The sequence below is a fragment of the Mobula birostris genome, chromosome 2, assembly GCF_030028105.1.
Source record: "Mobula birostris isolate sMobBir1 chromosome 2, sMobBir1.hap1, whole genome shotgun sequence".
Lineage (NCBI taxonomy): Eukaryota > Metazoa > Chordata > Chondrichthyes > Myliobatiformes > Myliobatidae > Mobula > Mobula birostris.
The window spans coordinates 61,148,845-61,170,649 of NC_092371.1; the positions used below are offsets into that span (position 1 = coordinate 61,148,845).

At 40.5% G+C, this 21,805-nt stretch overlaps 1 protein-coding gene across 3 annotated transcripts in view; it reads right to left on the reverse strand.

Annotated features, from left to right (window-relative positions):
* The window catches only part of LOC140187024 (receptor-type tyrosine-protein phosphatase T), a 1,622,799-nt gene that overhangs the window by 873,040 nt on the left and 727,954 nt on the right, over positions 1-21,805 (reverse strand). For all 3 annotated transcript variants that reach the window (XM_072241892.1, XM_072241901.1, XM_072241888.1), the window contains exons 5-6: positions 14,144-14,259; positions 231-405 (exon numbers count right to left, since the gene is read on the reverse strand). In XM_072241892.1, the coding sequence (XP_072097993.1) occupies positions 231-405; positions 14,144-14,259 (291 nt within the window). The remainder of the gene's footprint in view (positions 1-230; positions 406-14,143; positions 14,260-21,805) is intronic.

Below are 21,805 nucleotides of genomic sequence, written 5' to 3' on the forward strand. Positions count from 1 at the left end.
TATATTTACTGATACTTTTGGTTAATTGCATTTGAAAAAAGCTTTGTTTGCAATATAACATCTTTTCAGGTGGCAAAAAAATGCAATATATGAAGAAATCTTTAAGTTATTTAGCTGAACTAAGCCACTGGATATTTCTGTACTGTAAATTATCACTTTCCACCTATCAGTGCTTTTCTCTCAATATCATTCACTTCATGCTTTTTTAAATAACATGAGTAAGGCCTCACCTTTCACAATTAATTCTGCATAATTTGAAACTCCTGAGCCTCCTTCTGATCGAATCACGCATCTGTATTTACTTGTAGTCTTCTGAGATGTATCTGCCACACTGACAGTAGCGGAGAAGCGTCTATGGTTAACCACCCTGGTAACCATCAAAGCTGTATCTTTTCCATTCCATTGCTGTGTGTAAAAAAAAAATTGGAAAAATGTTTTATTCCGGGACTGCTATCAAATACCCACTGAATTGTGTTGAATGGCCTATTTCCTGTATTATAGTTAATCTGACTGCAGGTTAACTTACTTCGAATTTTATTTCACAAGATATCAACAAGGTTTGCAATACAAACATACAGTACACCCTGTTAGGTTTGGTTCCATTGTTTTTAATCCACACCCATCCAAAGTTAATCCCACTCTCTATACATTGACATGTAACTTCCACTGTTTCAAGAATGTGTTTGGTTTTTAAATTTATTTTTACTTTTATTCTCTATAGAGATACAACATTATAACAGGCCCTTCTGGCCCAACAAGTCCATGTTGCCTATAACACCCAAATGACCAATTAACCTACTAACCCGTATGTCTTTGGAATGTGGGAGGAGACTGCAGCATTGGAGGAAACCCACACTGTCGTGGGGAAAATGTACAAGCTTCTTACAGGCAATGGTAGGAATTGAACCTGAGTCGCTGGCACTGTAAAGCATTATGCTAACCACTATGCTACCATGCAGCCCTAATACTTGCTTACTCTTTCAAAGTGTGTCATATCACATGTGTGTGTGTTAAATAGCATCTGACACCTATCTGCCTATTTTGCTTTTGCTCTGAATGCATAATTCATTTTTTTTGTATTTTCTGAGTATTTTCTGCAAACCAGTATTAGATTATACTGCCTAAATGTCATGCAGTCTATTTCTCATCAGATCTCAAAATAGGTGTAAGACTGGCTGTTCTATTAAGTGCCACTGTCGATCATCTCTGTTTGCAGCATAAATAAGATTATAGAGTTTGTTCATGATCTGTTGAAAGATCAAAGATTCAAGGGTATAAAAATCACATTGCAAAATCTGTCTAAGGGGTTTATTATTAGGAATAAAGCTTCCTTCCCCATGAAGTTCATGATATTCTGATCCTGATTTGACTTTGCGTATCACCTATTAGGTATGTGAAGTATATTGGGTTTCAGAAGTGCCAGAAACAGTTCTCAGCTCCCCATCACTGATTATATGTAATATTACCGTTTGGATAGGCTTTATCCCTTTAGTCACGCAAGTTAACTGGGAGTTTTGTTAGAAGGGATACACTGAAGAGGGTAGAATGAAATATTTCCTGATACAGCAGTCCAAATTATAACTCTCTGCAATGAACCATTCTCGCTTTTATTGAAATAAGCTGCGACAAAGTTTATTGAACGTGACTCTTTCACTCAAGGTAATGTTCCTTGCATCTTAACTGAGAAGGCAGTACACTGTGTCACCTGACAAATGTGTAAAGCACTTCAAGGTACCCATAAATATAGGAAATATTCATTTCCAATTTAATTTTCATGAATTAATGACACAGATAGAAATATATATTCTCATATTTTTATCACATTATAGAAATAAATAGCTATTATAGAGATGTGGATGAAAAATGGCTGTGGTTGGGAAATTAAATATACCAAGATGCTTATTATTTAGAAGGAATAAGAATAATGATAAAGGATGAAGGATAGCACTGATGATAAATGTGGATATAAAGTCAGTAGCAAGTTTAGCAGATGCTGGAATCTAGAGCAGCAAAAAACCTACCAGAGGAACTGAGTGAGTTGAGCAGCTGCTGTAAGTGGAGAGGAATTGTCAAGATTTTGGGTTGATCCCCTGCATCAGGGCTAATGCTTGGGAGGGAAAAGAGCCAGTTTAAAGAGAACGGTGAGGCAGGAACCAATGGGCGATTGGAGGACCAAGGAGAGATGAAGGACAACGGACAAATTGAGCCATGCGGTGGGGGATGTTAAGTTTTGTAACTTCGAAACATTAAAATTTAAAGCAAGACACTGGAGTCCGAAATGTGACTCTAACTTTGCGTTTACTTTAAGCGAGGCGCACACGTATCAAGTGGTAGCGTGATGATGTATGCAATTCTCATATTTCTACATGTAACCTGTAATGAATTATTTAAACAAACAAGAATATATACACACACATAAGATTATTCCAAAATAATATTTAGAAAACACTTTACTCAAACATTACTGAAATATTAAATACACAGGGAGGTTGTAGTAGCAATTCAGAGGCAGGTGAATGACAAATGTTGGCTGACATAATAAAGGGCAGAGAGAGCCAGGTTGAGGGGGGTGGGGGAAGATGAAGATGAAAACAAGTAAAGAGGGTATAAGCAGATAGATAAAGGCAATCAGTGATGGAATCTAATATTTCAAGGAAGTGATAGTGGGAACCAGAATGGAGGGATGGGGTGGGGTAGAGCTGGAGGAAGAAGGAAGAGGGAAGATAAGGGCAGAGGGGAAATAAAGAGGCTCTAGGAGGAGGAAGTGCAAGATGGGGAAGAGGGAGAGGGGAGGGGAAAGGGGAAGGGGAGAGGGGAGGGGAAAGGGGAAGGGGAGGGGAAAGGGAGAGGGAAGAGGGAAAGGGGGCAAGGGAAGAGGGAAGAGCAGGAGGGGAGGAGGGAAGGGGAGGGGAAGAGAGATAGGTGGGGGAATAGGGAGAGGGGGAAGAGCGAGAGGAAAGGGGAGTGGGAAGAGGGAGAGGGGAGGGGGGGATGTTAGGTGGAGAACAGGTGTTGCATCTTCAGTGATTGCAGGGTTTAGGATGGAGTGTGTCCCTTCCCAAGAAGCAAACAAGGGAAGTTAAAGGTTTCAGAAGACAGAAAAAAATCTGTAATTTTACTCAATAGAACAGTAAGAATTGGGGGGAATATTACATATTTCAGAACCAAGGACAAATGTATTGATTAAAAATGTGAAATAGAACATAACAGGAATCTAACGAGAAACATAAACAGACCATTAAAGTTTCCATAAACATGCAAAAATGAAACGATTAGTAAAATTAAAATGGGTCTCTTCCAATCAACTAGGAGAAATCATGTTGGAAGATAAAAAAATAGCAAAGAAGTTTTGAAAATATATTTCTGTGTTTGATTTCATGCAAGACTCGCATGCAAGAAAGTCCCTTGGAATAACAGATCTACATTGAAACATAGAAATATAGAAAAACTACAGCACAATACACTCTCTTCGGCCCACTGTGCCGAACACATACTTACTCTAGAAATTACCCAGGGTTACCCATAGACCTCGATTTTTCTAAGCTCCATTGAATGAGAAGTTGAAGGAAAATAGTTTTATTAAAATATGTAGGACAACGCAAAGAGTAAAGGCATCATATATTAAATGTAAACTGGAGAAATGTCATCCTCTCCGATTAAAAAGTATACAAGTCAATTTTGGTTGTGCATCAAAGCAGGGATGATCTGCCTGGTTCAATTGTCCCATACCCCAGGTCAGACTTAAAATAAGGTGTAGGCTACTCAGGCTTGAGGTGAGAAAAATTAGTTTACTAATGCGTAACAAATTCTTAGTATTTACAAATTGTGGCGTTTCGGGTACTAGGTTTATTCCACACAGAGGTGAATAGATTTTTAGAAGTTTCAGAATTAATTAGATATGGATTTATTGCACTAAAGTGGTTCTGAAGGAAAAGATCAACCGTAATCTTACTGTACAAGACAGAAGGCATGAATGTCAAAAGGCAGCTTATATTTCTTATGTTGTTATATTTAAGAGTGCCCTTATAGAGGTTTATAAAATTACAAAGGGCATAGAGAAGTGAATAGTCACAGGCTTTTGTTTTTGCAGGGCAAAGGATCCTAAAACTAGAGGCCAGAAATGAAAGTTGAGAGGAGAAAGTTTGAAATGGGGATGATAGCAACGTATTTCTCACACAGAAGGTGGTGCGTACATGGTACAAGCTGCCAGAGGAAGACCATAAGACATAGGAGCAGAATTAGGGCATTCAGCTCATCAAGTCTGCTCCACCATTCCATCATGGCTGATCCCAGATCCCACTCAACCCCATACAGCTGCCTCCTTTGATGCCCTAACCAATCAGGAAACAATCAACTTCTGCCTCTGTGGCAGAGAATTCCACAGATTTACTACTCTTTGGCTAAAAGAATTCCTCCTTACCTCTGTTCTAAAGGGTTGCCCCTCAGTTTTGAGGCAGTGCCCTCTAGTTCTGGATCCCCTCACCATAAGAAACATCCTCTCCACATCCACCCTATCTAGTCCTTTCAATACTCCAAGGGATAGAACTAGGTTCATTTCATGTTTAGATGGGATCCTGAACAGGAAAGGTTATTTTTTAAGGGGGATATGGGCCAAATGCAGGTAAATGGCACTAACTCAGGAATGTGCCTTGGTTGTATGTACAAACCGGGCCTAGTGAGTGCATGACTCTATTCTAGTCACCGGAACCAATGAATACTAAGACTTTAGGTCTGTCGGACTGGCAACGTTTCCAGATTATTGGATGTTGTTCCTATTTTGCCACCAACATGTTTTCATTCTCTTCTTTCGAGAAGTCAGACAGTAATGCAATAAATTTTCTTGTGTATCCAATTAATTGAAAAGGAGAGAGGGAAAGAAGCGAAGGATTTCCAACCTGGTGTCTGTGGGCCCCTCAGTTAATGGTAGGGGTCCATGGCATAAAAAAGGTTGGGAGCCCCTCAGCCGCAGTGTCTTCACGTTTGAGACTGGGTGCAAAGGAATCAAGATATAACCAAAGGGGAGGGAACATCGACTCAGACCATGAGAGACCTGCGTTGGGCATTTTCATGCCTTACAAGGTGCAGATTGGAAGTCTGTGTGGGGCGCCACTCCTCGCACAGACACTAGAGCAATGTGTGATTAAGTGCCTTACTCAAGGGCACAAACACGCTGCCACAGCTGAGGCTCGAACTAGCGACCTTGAGATCACTAGATGAACGCCTTAACCACTTGGCCACGTGCCCAACACAAAAAGGTAGGAATATACTACAATTTGACAATTTACTACAATTCTCTTGATTCAATTGGCTATATCTAGAAAGCACGCTTTGCTATTTTTTCTAAAAATTAACTTCATGCTTAAGGAAATACAGTTTACATGCCAGGAAGTCTCTAAAATAAGGCCACTCATCAACATTTAGCTGTTAGTCATTATCTACATATATATATTGACATTTGATTCATTGTCTTTGTTACAGTTGTCTATTATCCATTACTGTAAATATTTTAAATAATAAAATCACCATCAGTATTCACCATCAACATTCAATAGGACTTTTTAACAGAATGATATTGATCTAAACTATAGGATTGATGCCAAATTCTATTTCCTCTTTTATTATTACTACTAATGGTTAATGCAATAACGTATCCAAAAATAGTAATTGCTCATGCTTTACAATCAAGAGTTATATTGCTCTCTCCACAGCTATGATTGTGTTACAGACTTCAATTTCAGAGACCACAAATCGAAACGTTTATAAAGCAATCAGATAATATCAACAATAGTAACACGAATCAACAATGGTAATACAAATATAAAATTTGTTCCCCAAACTATCAGTGTATTTATACTATAGCTATAACAAAATAGCCTTGTTTCACTTTAACACAGCATATTTGAACAAACAAAATTTTGGCACTCAGCCACATAAAGAGGTAGTAGGCCACATGCCCAAAAGCTTACTCAATGTTCAATTTTAAAGAGTATCTTAACATCAGGGGGAGAGGAAAAGATCAAAGACGTTTGGGGCAATAATTCCAGAGTTCAAAGACTCAGGAGCTAAAAGCATGCTTACCATCTATAGAGAGCTTAAAAAAAGTGATGTTCAAGAATTGGAGAAATACCAATAACTCAGCTTTAGGGCTGGGAGGGCCTTGGAGACAGGGAGATATTAGGCTATTGAGCAATCTGGAACCAGTGATTTAGCACAGGAGGAGACCCTTTGGGTATTGTATCTGGTACAATGAGATCTAGTAGAGGAAACATTCTTACTTCATTCTACAGTGTTCAGACAAAATGAGCCATATGTTTAATTCTGGTGGGAAGTTAAAGTTGTGTAGCATCAATATTGAATGAATGATTAATGCGCCTCAGGACAAGGGGAAATCCAAAGGGAGGAGGGAATGTTGCACTAATTCAAGGCATGATGAAATAATATTTTCAGAAGAATATTTAAGAAGAATTCCCTTGTATAACATTGATTTTTGCTGCTGTGTATTTGAATATCGATTGCTCTTCCAACAGAGTCCAACACTGGATATTACCAGACAAGTAAGTCTTCCATATACAGAGTCAGAATGTGAACCTTGACAGCTAAATCCCTCAGTTTCACATAATCATTCCCTGTTCCCATCCCAAAACCCGGTATCCTCTCATGTTAATGGAGACATAAAAGACTGCAGATTCCTGAATCTGCCTCAGTGCAATTCTATACCCTTTCCAAATCTCCCATTGCACATTTTCTTCCCTCTCCTAGTTTATAAAACCAGTGCCCACATAGTTCATCCATTTTTTCCTCCATCTAGTTCTGGTTCCATCTGCTATTCAGTTCTCCCCAAATAGTTCCCATTTTCATGTTCCTTACTTCTCAGATACCAGTACTGGCAGCTCTTGTGTTTTCACATATCACTCAACTAGCTGTCTCCACCTCCCTCAACCTCGTCCCTTCTGCCCCTTCTGTCTTTTTGTCTGTCTACCTCCATTTGTTATTATCCTGCCTCTCCCAACTCCACCCTCCACTCCCCTACCTGGCCTTCACTCTTCCTTAGTCCACCAATCATCTACAGGCTGATGTCCCACCAATCTCCACTCCTATATATTTATACTGGCTATTTCTCTTCTCCACTCTCAGTTTTGATGGAAGGTTTTGACCCAAAATTTTGACAATTCTTTTCCTCCCACAGATTCTGCTGAACTTGCTGAGTTCTTCCAGCAGATTGTTGCAACCCACTCCACAAATATTCCTTCCCTACAATCCACCAATGCTCCCACAGATCTCCATCTCAAACATCTCCACCTGCCCTGTCACTTACTTTAGGGTTCCCATTGATCCTTGTCAGCAATCCTGAGCCTCCCAGCATGGTCGGCCACTCATAATCAGAAGGAACCTCTCTTCCTGACTCATTGTGCAAGCTGGATACCTTTGACCTGCTCCTGAATCTGATACCAGGTATCATAAGACTATAAGATCATAGGGAAAAAGAGCAGAATTAGGCCATTCAGCCCATTGATTCTGCTCCACCATTCGATCATGGTTAATTTATTATCCCTCTCAACCCCACTCTCTTTCCCTCGATGCCCTTACTAATCAAGAACCTATCAACCTCTGCTTAAATATACCGAAAGATTTGGCCTCCACAGACATCTGTGGAAATTAATCTACAGATTCGCCACCTTCTGGCTAAAGAAAATTCCTCCACGTCTCTGTTCTAAAGGAATGAGCTTTATGTACTAATATATAATAATATTATCATTATATTTAAAGTTCAAAGTAAATGTTAACATATATTACCCTGAGATTTATTTTCTTCAAGACATTCACAGTAGAACAAGAAAATACAATAGAATCAATGAAAAACTACAGAAAAACAAATACGGTCAAGCAATCAGTGTGCAAAAGGACACAAACCGTGTAAATACAGAAAATAACCAAATAAATAAAAAATACTGAGAGCATGTTTATTTATTTATTATAGAAATATGGACGCTTTAAAGATAATTACTTATCAGTTTTTGCAACAACTCCATTGGGCAAAAACAGTAGAGATTCAAAGATGTTCATCAGTGCCAAAGTTATCACATGGGTGTTGGAAATCTCTCAAGCAACCACCAGTAGCCAAACGAAGATAATTGTAGGGTTAAGATCTGACTGAGTGTTGAATAAAACTGAAAGAATTTCCTACCATTTTCAAATGGTATCAGGGCAGTACCTAATGGTGGTATTAGACAGCATTTGTGCTGGTGTGATGGCATCCCAGGAAACACCTATATCACTTATGTACAGATAATAGGCAAATTAACATGATGCCTCACTGACACACCTAAACCTACAATCAGTTTGACCTTTACATATATATATAAAATTTCCAAAGTGCTCTATTTGCTATGCAGTTGCAATTGTTAAGCATTTATTCTTGAAAGGAAATGTCATGTTTTGTTCAAGATATCTTATTAGAAGCACTGCTATGTATTTAACAGCATTTCTTTTTTGAAAGGCCATCAAAGATAATGATCTGACCCAGCATGCATCTATAATAAATGTAGTTAAAATTGTATTTCAGAATATAAGAATGAATTCTATGAACCTAGTAAGAAAGTTAGCAATGACCCTTGGCATTATTAGATTGTCATAGCTGGAGGATTTTTAAAAACTATAAAGAATATTGACTAAATCTTGAATATTTGGGTCAGAAGCCAAATGTCTGAAAATATCTTGATATTACAAAAACTCATTATTTAGCGAGTCTGAAGAACCCATTCTCTTTAAAATACCGATAATATCATTAGACCTGGGTATTTCCTTGACAGGGAGAGGGGAAAATTATGATTGGGAAAAGTGGAAAGGAGAGGTGAGGGAGCAGGAAGCACCAGTGAAATATTCTGTAATGACCAATAAACCAATTATTCAGAATCAAATGAACTTGCTTGCTGTCTCAGGGCTGGATGTGTCTGCACCCACGCCACAACCCCACCATCCCCCACCCCCGGGCACGCCTTCTCTCCCACATGTACCACTCCCCTCCTGCAACATCCCAACTTTGCCTTTCCCAACATTATTTTCTCCCATCAGATTTACAATCCCGCTTTTCACTCCACATTGACAAATACAGTACTTAGGCACTCTGGCTGTACCATATATACCATATGTACCAAAGACTTTTGTATCGTACTGGAAAATAAAATAATTCTTTCTCACCCCTAATGTATGGTCTGTATGCGAATTTTCCCTCAAGCTCGGGTCCTCTACCAGATGCCTGGGAGTTCGAGGATTCGATGCAGTATTTTTGCTGTTCCTAGTAGTAAACTCTTCTGGACCGAGATCTCAGATGCTGTTTCCGGGGATATATTGGAGCCACTCTCCCAGTCCAGGTGTCACAGCTCCAAGTGCTCCTATAACCACCAGGATTACTCTGTCTTTAGCCTTCCTCGTCCCTTCGATCTTCCTCATCTTTCAAGCCCTGGTATTTCTCCAGTTTCTCATATTCTTTCTTCCTGATGTTACTGTCATTCAGGATTGCCACATCTTTTACTATTGCTTTCTTCTGTTCCTTGTCCAATACTACTATGTCTGGTTGGTTGGCCAGTACCTGTTTATCAGTCTGTATCTGGAAGTCCTAGAGGATCTCAGCTTTGTCATTCTCCACTTCCTTCTTGGGTGTTTCCATTTTAGATTTTGGAGCATCCAATCCACACTCAGCACAGATGTTCCTGTACATAATTCCTGCAACTTGGTTGTGCCGTTCAGTGTATGCTTTCCCTGCCTGAATCTTGCACCCTGCTTCTACATGTTGGATGGTTTCAATGGATTCCTTGCATAACCTGCATCTTAGGACTTGTCTGGTGTGATAGAACCCTGCTTCTATTGCTCTTGTGTTCAGCACCTGTTCTTGTCCGGCCAAGAGCAGCACCTCTGGGCTGTCCCTCAGCTCTGTCATTTCAAGCCATTGGCAGGATTTTCTTACATCAGCCACCTCTGATATCTGACAATGGTACATCCCATGCAGTGGCTTGTCCAGCCATGGTCTCTGGTCCTCTGACTCTGTTTCACCCACTTCCTTTTCTATATCCCCTGCTGGCATTCCGAGGTATTCTCCTAGCAGATCGTCCTTAGGAGCCCATCTTCCTGACATACTCATGGATGTTCACATTTCTTCCAGGACTGTGCCTTGACACTTCCCAGTCCCCATCTTTTATTCCGGTTGGTGTAGAATTGCACAATGTTGGACTTTGTCTGGAATTCACTATGTATTGTTAGTTGTTTCTGGGTCCTGATGTCAATGGCTTCCAGTTCATTCCCTGGCTACCACACTATTGTGGCTGGGTATCAGATGACTGATAGGGCAAATGTGTTGATGGCCCTGATCTTGTTCTTCCCATTCAGCTGGCTGTTTAGGACCTGTCTCACTCTTTGGAGGTTCTGGGATGTTGCAGCCCTTCTTGTGTCTCCATTGTGGCTTCCCTGTGTCTGCAGGCTCCCCAGGTATTTGTAGCTGTTCTGGTATTTGGCCTACAGGTAACTCAACTCCTTCAGTCTTGATGACTTTGCCTCTTTTCACTACCACCCGGCTGCACTTTTCCAGTCCAAAGGACATCCAAATGTCTCTGCTGTATACCCTTGTTAGGTGGATTAGTGGGTCAATGTCCTTTTTATTTCTGGCACACAGCTTGATGTCATCCATGTGCAGGAGGTGGCTGATGGTCACTCCACTCTTGACCCTCTACCTGTATCCACTCTTTGAGATGATCTGGCTGAGGGGATTCAAGCCAATGCAGAACAGCAGTGGGGACAGTGCATCACCCTGGTATATTCCACATCTGATGGACATGTGTTAGTGACTTTGAGTTAACTTTTGGCATTGTCCGCCAACAGCCCATTGAGTTCTTAATGAAGGTCCTTAGTGTCTTGTTGACCTTGCACAGAGACAGTCGTTCCAGAATTCATATGTGGAGTATTGAGTCGTATGTTTTCTGGTAGTCAAGCCAGGCTGTGCTTAAGTTGGTTTGTCTGGTCTTGGAGTCTTGAATGACTGCTTTGTCTACCAGTAATTGGTGCTTCGAGCCTCTGGTTCCATTTACAATCCTCCTCTGAGCAGAGCTCAGGAGTTTGCATATATAGTATATCAATGAATGAAAGTGAATGTAGGAGAAATTCTTAATATGTTTGTGGATGTTATGTAAGTTGGTGGTGTGCTGTGGACAGCAAAAGAAACTGTCTGAGGTTACAGCAGGACATAGATCAGATGGAAAGTTAGAAGAAGCATTACCAGATGGTATTTAATCCCCACAAGTGTGAGGTGATGCATTTTGGGAAGTCATATAAGGGTAGGACATATGTAGTAACATACTTAAAAATGTTAATGAATAGAGAGTCCTTGGGGTTCAACCACATCCTTTGCTGAAGGTGGCAGCAATGGTAGAGAGTCTGCTAAACAAGATAAGAGCCCGTGGAATTACGAGAAAGTTACATACGTGGATAGAGCATTGGCTGATTGGCAGGAAACAGAGAGTGGGAATAAAGGGATCCCATTCTGGTTGGCTGGCAGTTACCAGTGGTGTTTCACAGGGGTCTGTGTTGGGGCCACTTCTTTTTACTTTGTACTTCAATGACTTGGATGCAACAGATGGCTTTGTGGCTAAGTTTGCTGATGATACAAAGATATGTGTAGGGGCCGGTAGTGCTGAGGAAACAGAGAGTCTGTGGAGAGACTTGGATAGATTGGGAGAATGGGCAAAGAAGTGGCAAATGAAATACAATGCTGGAAAGTGTATGGTTATGCATTTTAGTGGAAGAAATAAACAGGCAGACTATTATTTAAATGGGAAGAGAATTCAAAGTTCTGAGATGCAATGGGACTTGGGAGTCCTCATGCAGGATACCCTTAAGGATAACCTCCAGGTTGAGTCGGTGGTGAAGATGGTGAATGCAGTGTTGGCGTTCATTTCTAGAGGAATAGAGTATAGGAGCAGGGATGTGATGTTGAGGCTCTATAAGGTGCTGGTGAGACCTCACCTGGAGTACTGTGGGCAGTTTTGGACTCTTTATTTAAGAAAAGATGTGCTGATGTTGGAGAGGGTTCAGAGAAGATTCACTAGAATGATTCCGGGAATGAGAGGGTTAACTTATGAGGAACATTTGACCGCTCTTGGACTGTACTCCTTGGAGTTTAGAAGAATGAGGGGGGGACCTTATAGAAACATTTCGAATGTTGAAAGGCATGGACAGAGTGGATGTGGCAAAGTTGTTTCCCATGATGGGGGAGTCTAGTACCAGAGGGCATGACTTAAGGATTGAAGGGCACCCATTCAGAACAGAAATGTGAAGAAATTTTTTCAGCCAGAGGGTGGTGAATCTGTGGAATTTGTTGCCACGGACGGCAGTGGAGGCCAAGTCATTGGGTGTATTTAAGGCAGAGATTGATAGGTATCTGAATAGCCAGAGCATCAAAGGTTATGGTGAGAAGGCGGGGGAGTGGGAGATTGGGAGATTGTATCAGCTCATGATAGAATGGTGGGACAGACTCGATGGGCTGAATGGCCAACTTCTGCTCCTTTGTCTTGTCTTGTCTTATGGTAAAGGAATCATGACATGCTTACCATCACAGATGAGGGCATAGAATACAAAAATTGGGATACTATATTGCAACTCTACAAAACGCTGGCAAGACGACATTTGAAGTATTGTGTGCAGTTCTATTCATCACACTATAGGAAAGATATGATCTTGCTGGAAAGAGTGCAGAGAATTTTCACCAGCATATTGTCCGGTTTGAAGGACGGGAGTGATTGGAGTGGCTGGACTTGCTGTATCTAGAGCAGAGGGTTCTCAACCTTTTTTATGCCATGGACCAATACCATTAAGCAAGGGGTCCATGGTCCCCATGAGGGGAGCCCCATATCTAGCACAAAAGAGGTTGAGGGGTGATCTGATAAAAGAACATAAAAAATTAAGAAAGGCACGGATATGCTTGATATTGAGAATCTTTTTTTTTCCCATGTTAGGGGTATACAAAACAAAATGTCATGGGTTACAAGTGAAAGGAAGGAGCTATAAAGGGGATTTGAGTGGAACATTGTTGTTCTGCATAGAGAATGATTGATACGTAGTACATACCACCAGATGGGGTGGCAGAATCAGATACTGTAATCACTATGTTCAAGAGATTTAAATAGACAGGGTACAGAAGGAGAATCAAGAAGCTGTGTATGCTAGAATTGGGCAGAAAACAAAATGCTGAAATAGTTCATTGTTCAAGGAGCATTTGTGGGAAGAAATGGACAGTTAAAGTTTTGGGTCGAGACTTATTGTGAACAAGTCATTCAATATAGATGGACAAAAAGTCAGTATGGGTGCGGTAGGCTGAAAGGCAGTAAGATTCTATAATGTTCATACAATAGAGATATTAATGGTGAAATCCTATGATTTTTTTTCATAAGGTTACGACCATTTGATTCGCAAGCAGGTCTAATTATGCTGATTTACAAATCCAACTTAAAAAGCCCAATATGGAAACATCATGTTCGATGGCACTAACATACGGTCACCTGCTCAGCTGGAGTAATATTTCTCCCAAAAAAAAGCCGATGTTAAAAAATATTGATCCATGAATCTCTGTGTTGTATAAAGATTGATGTATTGAGCTAGGAAGTGACCAGTATTTCTTCTTGGAATTGGGTGAGCTCATTCCCCTTCAGAACAGAGGAAGGATGCAATATTTACAAAAAGTAAGTTAATTTCTATAAAAGTTGTGACAGGTTCACTTTAAATTTATTATTTAAGGAAAAAAGCTAAGAATTCTCCCCATTGGCCTACTAATAGGCAGATTCATGGAAGTCTCCAATAAACCTTTGAAGAGGCAAGAGCATTATTACACTAACAGGGACATTTGTCAAGTTGGTTCTTCAAGGGAAAACCTTTAGAAAGCTGTAAACACTTGAAATATGGACTTTTTTGTTATGAAGATCTATGGTACTCTTTATCAAATTATATTCCTTTGAAGATCAGAGAGTTTGTGACATTAACAGAGCAAAGGAAAAGGAGCACAATGGACCATCATTATCCCATCCTCCAGCTTAGGTTTTAGGACAATCCCTACAATTTAAACACCTAGCATTAAAAATAATGGAGAAGATAAAGTACAAACCTGCAGCCATAACTTGTCGTGCTGGGACCACTTTCCACCAGCAATACATTGAAATGTTGCATTTTGTCCTGCATTCACTTCCACATTCTGAAGACGGAGAAAATGAGGAGCCTTCCCTGCAGAATAAGTCCCAAAGTAACAAGGTTAATCATCTGGTGCTCAAATTATATGGTTAATTTGTCGGCTGATAACCTTTGCTGAAAGTTTGTCCCGATTGGTGAACAGAAATGCCAGTTAATGTGGCTGTAGTGGACGATAATAAGAAAAATTCTCAAGGACAAAAATCACTGAATGGAAAACATGATACCAATAACATAGTAAAATCCATGAAGTCTGTATTATAAATAGCAGCAAGCTGACTGTCAATATTCAAATACTAAATTCTGGCCACTGCATATTCATTGTTAAGCATGGAAATCTAGAAGCTATTGCACAGTTCAGAGAATTACTGTTCTATATCACTATTCCGACAAGGCACCAATTCAGGTGTATGCCATGGTGTGAAACTGTGATTTTCAAATGATGGATGCCTATTAAATATGATTGAAAAAGTCAATATCTTGAATTGATTTCTTACAGCATTATATTAAATAAACTGTAATTTTCAATGAAACTAAACTTGTACTAATATGGAGTTCCCATTCTCTTTTCTCCCCCAACAAAAAAATATTAAAATTGTGTTGTTATGGGAAATTATTGAGCAGCGAGGAAGACATTAATGAAGTGGAATTGCATACATAAACGATAAAGTGAAATGCAAAATAGTTTTTCAAAAAGTTTAAAAATTCACAGATGATTTACAGAGAAATAGTTAAATAAATGATGCTTTAAATTGCACTATAATACTATTGTTTGCTGCATTTGTATGAAATTCTGACACTGTCAGTGTTCGTGCATTCAAAGTGATTTCATAATATCTGGATTAAGCTGTAGAAATGTACAAACATGGTTTGTTTATTTCAAATGAACAGAAATTAATTTAACTAAGTTTAAGGAGTTTCAGAAGGTAAAACTAAGGACCAGTAATACATTTCCAAAGCAGGATGGTCAGCAATTTAGAAGGGAACCTGCAGTTAAGTCTTGTGTCAAATTATCCATTTTGTGTTCGAGATTGTGGGATTTGGGAGGGCTGTCAGAATAGCTTTGGAGACAGAATCTAATAAATTTTGTAGATGATGCACAATACACAGTGCTAGAGGGATTGCATACTTAAGATGGTGGAAGTGGTGCCAATCAAGCAGTCTACTTCATCCTAGGTTACATTGTCATTCTTGCAAGTCAATGGAACAGCACTCAGTAATGAGATAAGAAACAATATTTCATTGTTTAGGAATGATCCAGATGCCAGGATTTGATTTGTCAACTTGTTTTTTCTTCCCCTCGTGCAAAATCAGAGGAACTGAACAACCATCTTGTTGTTACAAAACAAAACTTGTCAAGTTCTATTATAAACACGAGAAAGTCTGCAGATGCTGGAAAACAAAGGCAACATATACAAAATACTGGAGGTACTCAGCAGGCCAGGCAGCATTTACAGAATTGAATAAACAGATGATGTGTCAGGCCAAGTCCTTTGGGAGTGGAAAGGAAGGGGGGGAGATGCCAGAATAAAAAGTTGGGGAAGAGGAAGGAGGATAGCTAGAAGGTGATAGGCAAAGCCAGGTGGGTAGGAGAGGTAAAGGGCTGGAGGTGAAGGAATCTGATAAGAGAGGAGAGTCGACCATAGGAGGAGGGGACGGGTGGGGGGCGGTGGTGATAGGCAGGTGAGAAGCAATAAGAGGCCAGAGTGGGGAATAGAAGAAGAGGGGAGGGGTGAATTTTTTTAATGGAAGGAGAAGTAGATACTCATGCCATCAGTTTGGAGGCTATCCAAATGGAAGATATGGTGTTTCTCCTCCACTCTGAGGGTGACCTTATCTTGGCAGAGAGGAGGCTATGGACTCATATGTCAGGAATGGGAATTAAAAGGTTTGGCCACCAGGAAGTTCCGTTTTTGGCAGATGAAGTGGAGGTACTCAATGAAGCGGTCCCCCAATTTACGATGGGTCTCCCCAGTAGAGAGAAGGCCGCATTGGGAGTACCGGACACAATAGACCACCCCAGCAGATTCACACGTGGAATGTTGCCTCATCTAGAAGGATTGTTTGGAGCCCTGACTAGAAGTGAGAGTGGAGGAGGACTAGAGAAACACTTTAGATACTTGCAGGGCTAAGTGCCAGAAGGGATGTTGGTGGGTGAGATGAATGGGCAAGGGAATCATAGAGGGGGCAATCCTTATGAAAAGTGGAGAGAGGGGGGAGGTAAAGATATGTTTGCTGGTAGGATCCCTTTAGATGTGGCAGAAGTGGAGGTTGAAGTTTTGGAAGTGAAGGCTCATGAGGAGGTAGGTAAGGACAAAAGGAAAGTGGGAAGAGCTGGAGAAGCAATTGTTGAGGGTGAGGACCTGCTCTGCCAGATGGAGGAGGAAGGCGGTGGTGGGGAACTGGTTGGTTCCTTCATTGAGAAAGAAGCAGAGAGTTTTTAGGCCTTCATGATGGAGGAAAGAAGCATATAAGAACAGGACATCCACAGTGAAAATGAGGTGTTCAGAGCTAGGGAACTGAAAGCTAATGAGGAGATCGAGAGCATGAGAAATATTGTGGATGAAGGTGGGAAGGAACAGAGCCAAGGAGGTTAGAATCGGATCAACGTATGAGGACGTGAGTTCAGTGGGGCAGGAGCAGGCAGAGACAATGGGCCAACAGTCAGGCTTGTGCATCTTGGATAGGAGATAGAAGTAAGTAGCGCTGGGTGAGGGAACTATGAGTATGCTGGCAATCGATGGGAGTTCGCCAGAGCTGATGAGGTCAGTGGTGGTGTTGGAGACAGTTTTCTGATGGTCTAGAGTGGGGCCCTCTCAAGGGGTAGGTATGAAATGTCTTAGAGTTGTCGCCTGGCTTCAGCAAGGTAGAGGTCAGTCCGCCACACTTCAACAGTGAAGTCCTGGTGCTGTGGTGATTGTCCTATGGAAGCAGGAAGGAGTATATATCCCTGTATCCTCAGTGACTACCTTATTAAGTATACCTGTACACCTGCTCATTTATGCAATTATCTAATCAGCCAATCATGTAGCAGAAACTCAAAGCATAGAAGCATGCAGACATGGTCAAGAGGTTCAGTTGTTGTTGAGACTGAACATCCAAACGGGAAATAAATGTGATCTAAGTGACTTTAACAGTGAAATAATTGTTGATGCCAGACAGAGTGGTTTGAGTATCTCAGAAAATATTGATCTCTGGGGTTTACAGAGAATGGTGTGAGATACAAAAAACATCTAGTGAGCGGCAGTTCTGCAGGTGAATATGCCTTGCTAATGAGAGAGATCAGAGGAAAATGGCCAACTGCTTTATGCAGACAGTATGGTGGCAGGAACTGTGAACACACATGTAGAACCTGAAGTGGATGGGTACAGCAGCAGAAAACCACAAACGTAACTCAGTGGCCATTTTATTAGCTACTGGAGGTACCTAATAAAGTAGCAACTGTGTGTATGTATGTATGTTGCTGAGGTAGAGATGGTTGAGAGCTTTATTTTCTGATGTGTAAATATCACCAAGAGTTTGTCTTGATCCAAACACATCAATGCCAAGGATACCAACACTCGACTCTGTCTAACTCTGGGCTCTGAGTACACTCCTGCTGCCTCAGTAAAGCAGCCAACATGATTAAAGACATTACCCGCTCCGTATATTCTCTCTCCTGAGTCAGAGCAGACAGAGGCTGGGAAGTGATTAGGAGAGACTACAAAATGCTGGAGGTTATGGAATCTGCTGTATGGAAATTGTTAAGTCTCTTAGGTGGTCAAAGGAACAAAATATTCAGTGAGTTCTAGAAATCTCTACTCAGTTCTTTGCAGGTGAAATATCTTACATGTCTCTGATAGCATTTATATTTCTTCCTATGTAATTTTAAAATATCCATGAAACACTGTTTAATGTTGAAATCTGTTAGATATACTGAGTATTGATGTCTGATTACAGATCAAAATTCAGAATTATGCCTTTTATACCAATTGCACACACTAAGCAATCAGAAAACAGAGACAAGACAAATTTCCTGTTGCTATAACAACAATATGAGGTCAGTCTACCAGAATACCAGGAGAATAGGACTGCCATAAAAATGTATTTGTTTTTTTCCAAAAAATTAAAAATCATTTACCACTCAGTGTATTTCAAATTCTTGGAAGTAATTTCCCAGCAATAATATCAGGATCACAGGGAAAATAAAAAAGGATATGTCTTAGAATTTCTGGTTGCTATGGCAAAGTGAGATACTGTAGATAGCTGCAATTCTGAGGAGATATAAGGAATTTTTATTTGGCTGTGAACTACTGGAAAATGAAGTATTTTAATATTCACTTTCGATTGTTATAATTTTGCTGTGGAGATGTTATTGAGACGTTCTTAGCCCCAGTAATCAATACTGAAAGGAAAGATCTAAACAAGATACAGACACTAAGACATCATTTCCCAATAAACAGACCTAACTGCAGTGCTTGTCAATAAGCTTATTTAATTAAAAACAGACAATGATTGTGGCATTTCCAATATTAAGTGCCTATTACTTCAACTGGAAGGTTCTATCAAACATTTGTATACTTCTAGAGCAGTTAGGAAACATTTTCAATCTAACATAAGCAATAAAGTTATGCTACCAATGGAAATAGATCAGACAAAAATCTTTGGCCTCAGATAGATCAATGTTAGCTCACTGCTCGCATTTGTGGCCATGTCCTTCTCTTCCGCTGTCACTGTGGTTTGATGTTGTGCGCAGACCAAATTGCTGAACTAGCTTTTTGAACTGAAAAGGCAATTCTCTGGTAACTCCTGAAATAGAATTTTTTTATATTCAGAATTCTCTGCTTTCTCCTGAGGCAATTTTCCATTTGCACGTGATCAAATAAGATCAGAGCAGGCAGGATAGAGAAAGAAGAGTCAGTGGGTGTTTCTTACTTGGGTTTTCAGTAGTCTTTTGACAAGGTGCCACATATGAGGCTACTAAACATGATAAGTGTCCATGGTATTACAGAGCAAGGACAGAAGATTGGCTGGCTGGCAAAAAGCAGAGTAGGAATAAAGCAGATCTTTTTTGGTTCACTGTGGGTGACAAGTGGTGTTTTGAAGGGGTTGGTGTTGGGTCCACCACTTTTGACATTACAGGTATATGCCAATGATCTGGATGATGGATTGATGGATTGATGGTTTTGTGGCCAAGTTTGTGGATGATGCAAATATAAATGGAAGGGCAGATAGTGTTGAGGAAGCAAAGAGTCTGCAGAAGGACTTGGACAGATAAGAGAATGGGCAAAGAAATGGCAGATGAACTACATGAACATTGATATCTCAATCATCCAGTATTTTACTTCCCCCTCCTCCTTCCCTCTTCTTCTATTCCCCATTTTAACCCCTTACCTCTGCATCTCACCTGCCTACACCACCCCCTGGTGCCCCTCCTCCTTCCCTTTCTCCCATGGTCCACTCTCATCTCCTATCTGATTCCTTCCTCACCAGCCCTTTGCCTTATCCAACTCTACACTTCACCACCAACACCCCCACACACACACACACACACACACACACACACACACACGCACACGCACACACACAAACACACACACACATACACACACACACACACACACACACACACACGCGCACACACACACACGCACACATACACATACACACACACACACACACACACACACACACACACACACACACGCGCGCGGCCACACCTATCACCTTCTAGCTTGTCCTCCTGATTTCAGCTCCTTCTCCCTTCACTTCCAGTCTTGATGAGGGGTTCTTGGCTGAAAAGTTGACAGTGTATCCTTTACCATAGATGCTGCCTGACCAGCTGAGTTCCTCCAGCACGTTGTGTGTGTGTTGTGATGGAATGCAGTGTAGGGAAATGTATGGACATACACTTTTCTAGAAGGAATAAAGGTATACACTATTTTCTAAATGGGGAGGGAATTCAGAGATTGGAGGTTCAAAGGGATTTGGGGAGTCCTTGTGTGGGATTCCCTACAGCTTAACTTGCAGGGTGAGTCAGGAATAAAAAAGGCAAATGCATTGTTAGCACTCGCTTCAAGAACACTAGATTATAAAAGCATAGTGGTTAGCACAACACTTCACAGTACAGGCAACCTGGGTTAAATTCCCACTGCTGCCTGTAAGGAGTTTGTACATTCGCTCTGTGACCATGTGGGTTTTTTTCCTTTGGGTTCACCAGTTTCCTCCCACAGTCCAAAGATGTACCAGTTTGTGGGTTAATTGTTCATTGTAAGTTGTCTTGTGATTAGGCTCAGATTAGGTCGGGGTATTGCTGGAAGGTGTAGTTCGAAGGGTCGACTGGCCTATTCTGTGTTGTATCTCAATAAATGAAAACAAATTAAATGTAATGCTGAGGCTTTATAAGGCATTAATCAGATAATATTTGAAGTGTTGTGATCAGTTTCAGGCCCCATAACTAAGAAAGGATGTATTGGCACTGGAGGGTCCAGATGAGGTTTACGAGAATTACCCCAGGAAGGGAAGGGTTAGCGCATGAGGTGCACTTGATGGTTCCGGGCTTTTACTCACTGGAATTTAGAAGACTAATGGAGGATCTCATTGAGACCTATCAAATATTGAAAGGCCTAAATAGAATGGATGTGGAGAGGGTACTTCCAATAGTGGGTGAGTCTAAGACCGGAGGGCACAGCCTCAGAATAGAACAATATCCCTTTAGAATAGAAATGAGGAAGGACTTATTTAGTCAGAGAGTGATGAATCTGTGTAATTCATTGCCACTGACGGTTGTGGAGGCCAAGTCATTGGGTATAATTAAAGCGGAGATTGATAGGTTCTTGATCAGCTAGGGCATCAAAGGCTACTGGGAGAAAGGCTGGAGAATAGGGCTGAGAGGGAAAATAAATCAGCTATGATCAAATAGCAGAACAGAATCAATGGGCTGATTGGCCTAATTCTATTTCTATGTCTTATAGTCTGATGTCCTATAGTGGGTGTACCTATGCTGGTATCTATAGACCTTTTCATAAGAACATGTTCTAGCTTTTTCTCCGCTCTTACTTAATCAAGCTGTTGAACTGTACTGTTGCTGAAATGCATTTGTTCAGCTTTTTGAAGTTAGAGTATCCTTGTAGTTTATTAACTGAAGGGAAAATCATGCAGGAAACAAGACTGCATCAGTTTATTGGCTAATTGCTTTTAATTTTGTTGGTTATCTTGGGTGTTCATTCTGCTGCAAGCGTGATCAGACTCCTCTACTTTCTGGATCTAATTTCCTTTGTAATCTCACCACCATTTGATTCTGAATTCTACAGTGATAGAAATAACTCACATTTTGTGGAAATAATAATTTATTGATCTAAGTATTAGGTTTCTTCCTTTTCTTGAAACAGACAATAACTTCTTTCTTCGATTTATTTCAATGAAATTAGAGTGATAGCCCTGATTTCAATGTGCTTCAATTGGATTTTATGCCTTTTACTTCCAAGGCCTTTCCAATACCTGACTGCAGATGAGCAATTTATTGTTTTGAATCTCTGAGCTTATCACACTCCAAAGATCAGTAAATCCTTACCTTAAATTCTGATATGGTTCCTCAGTGAAC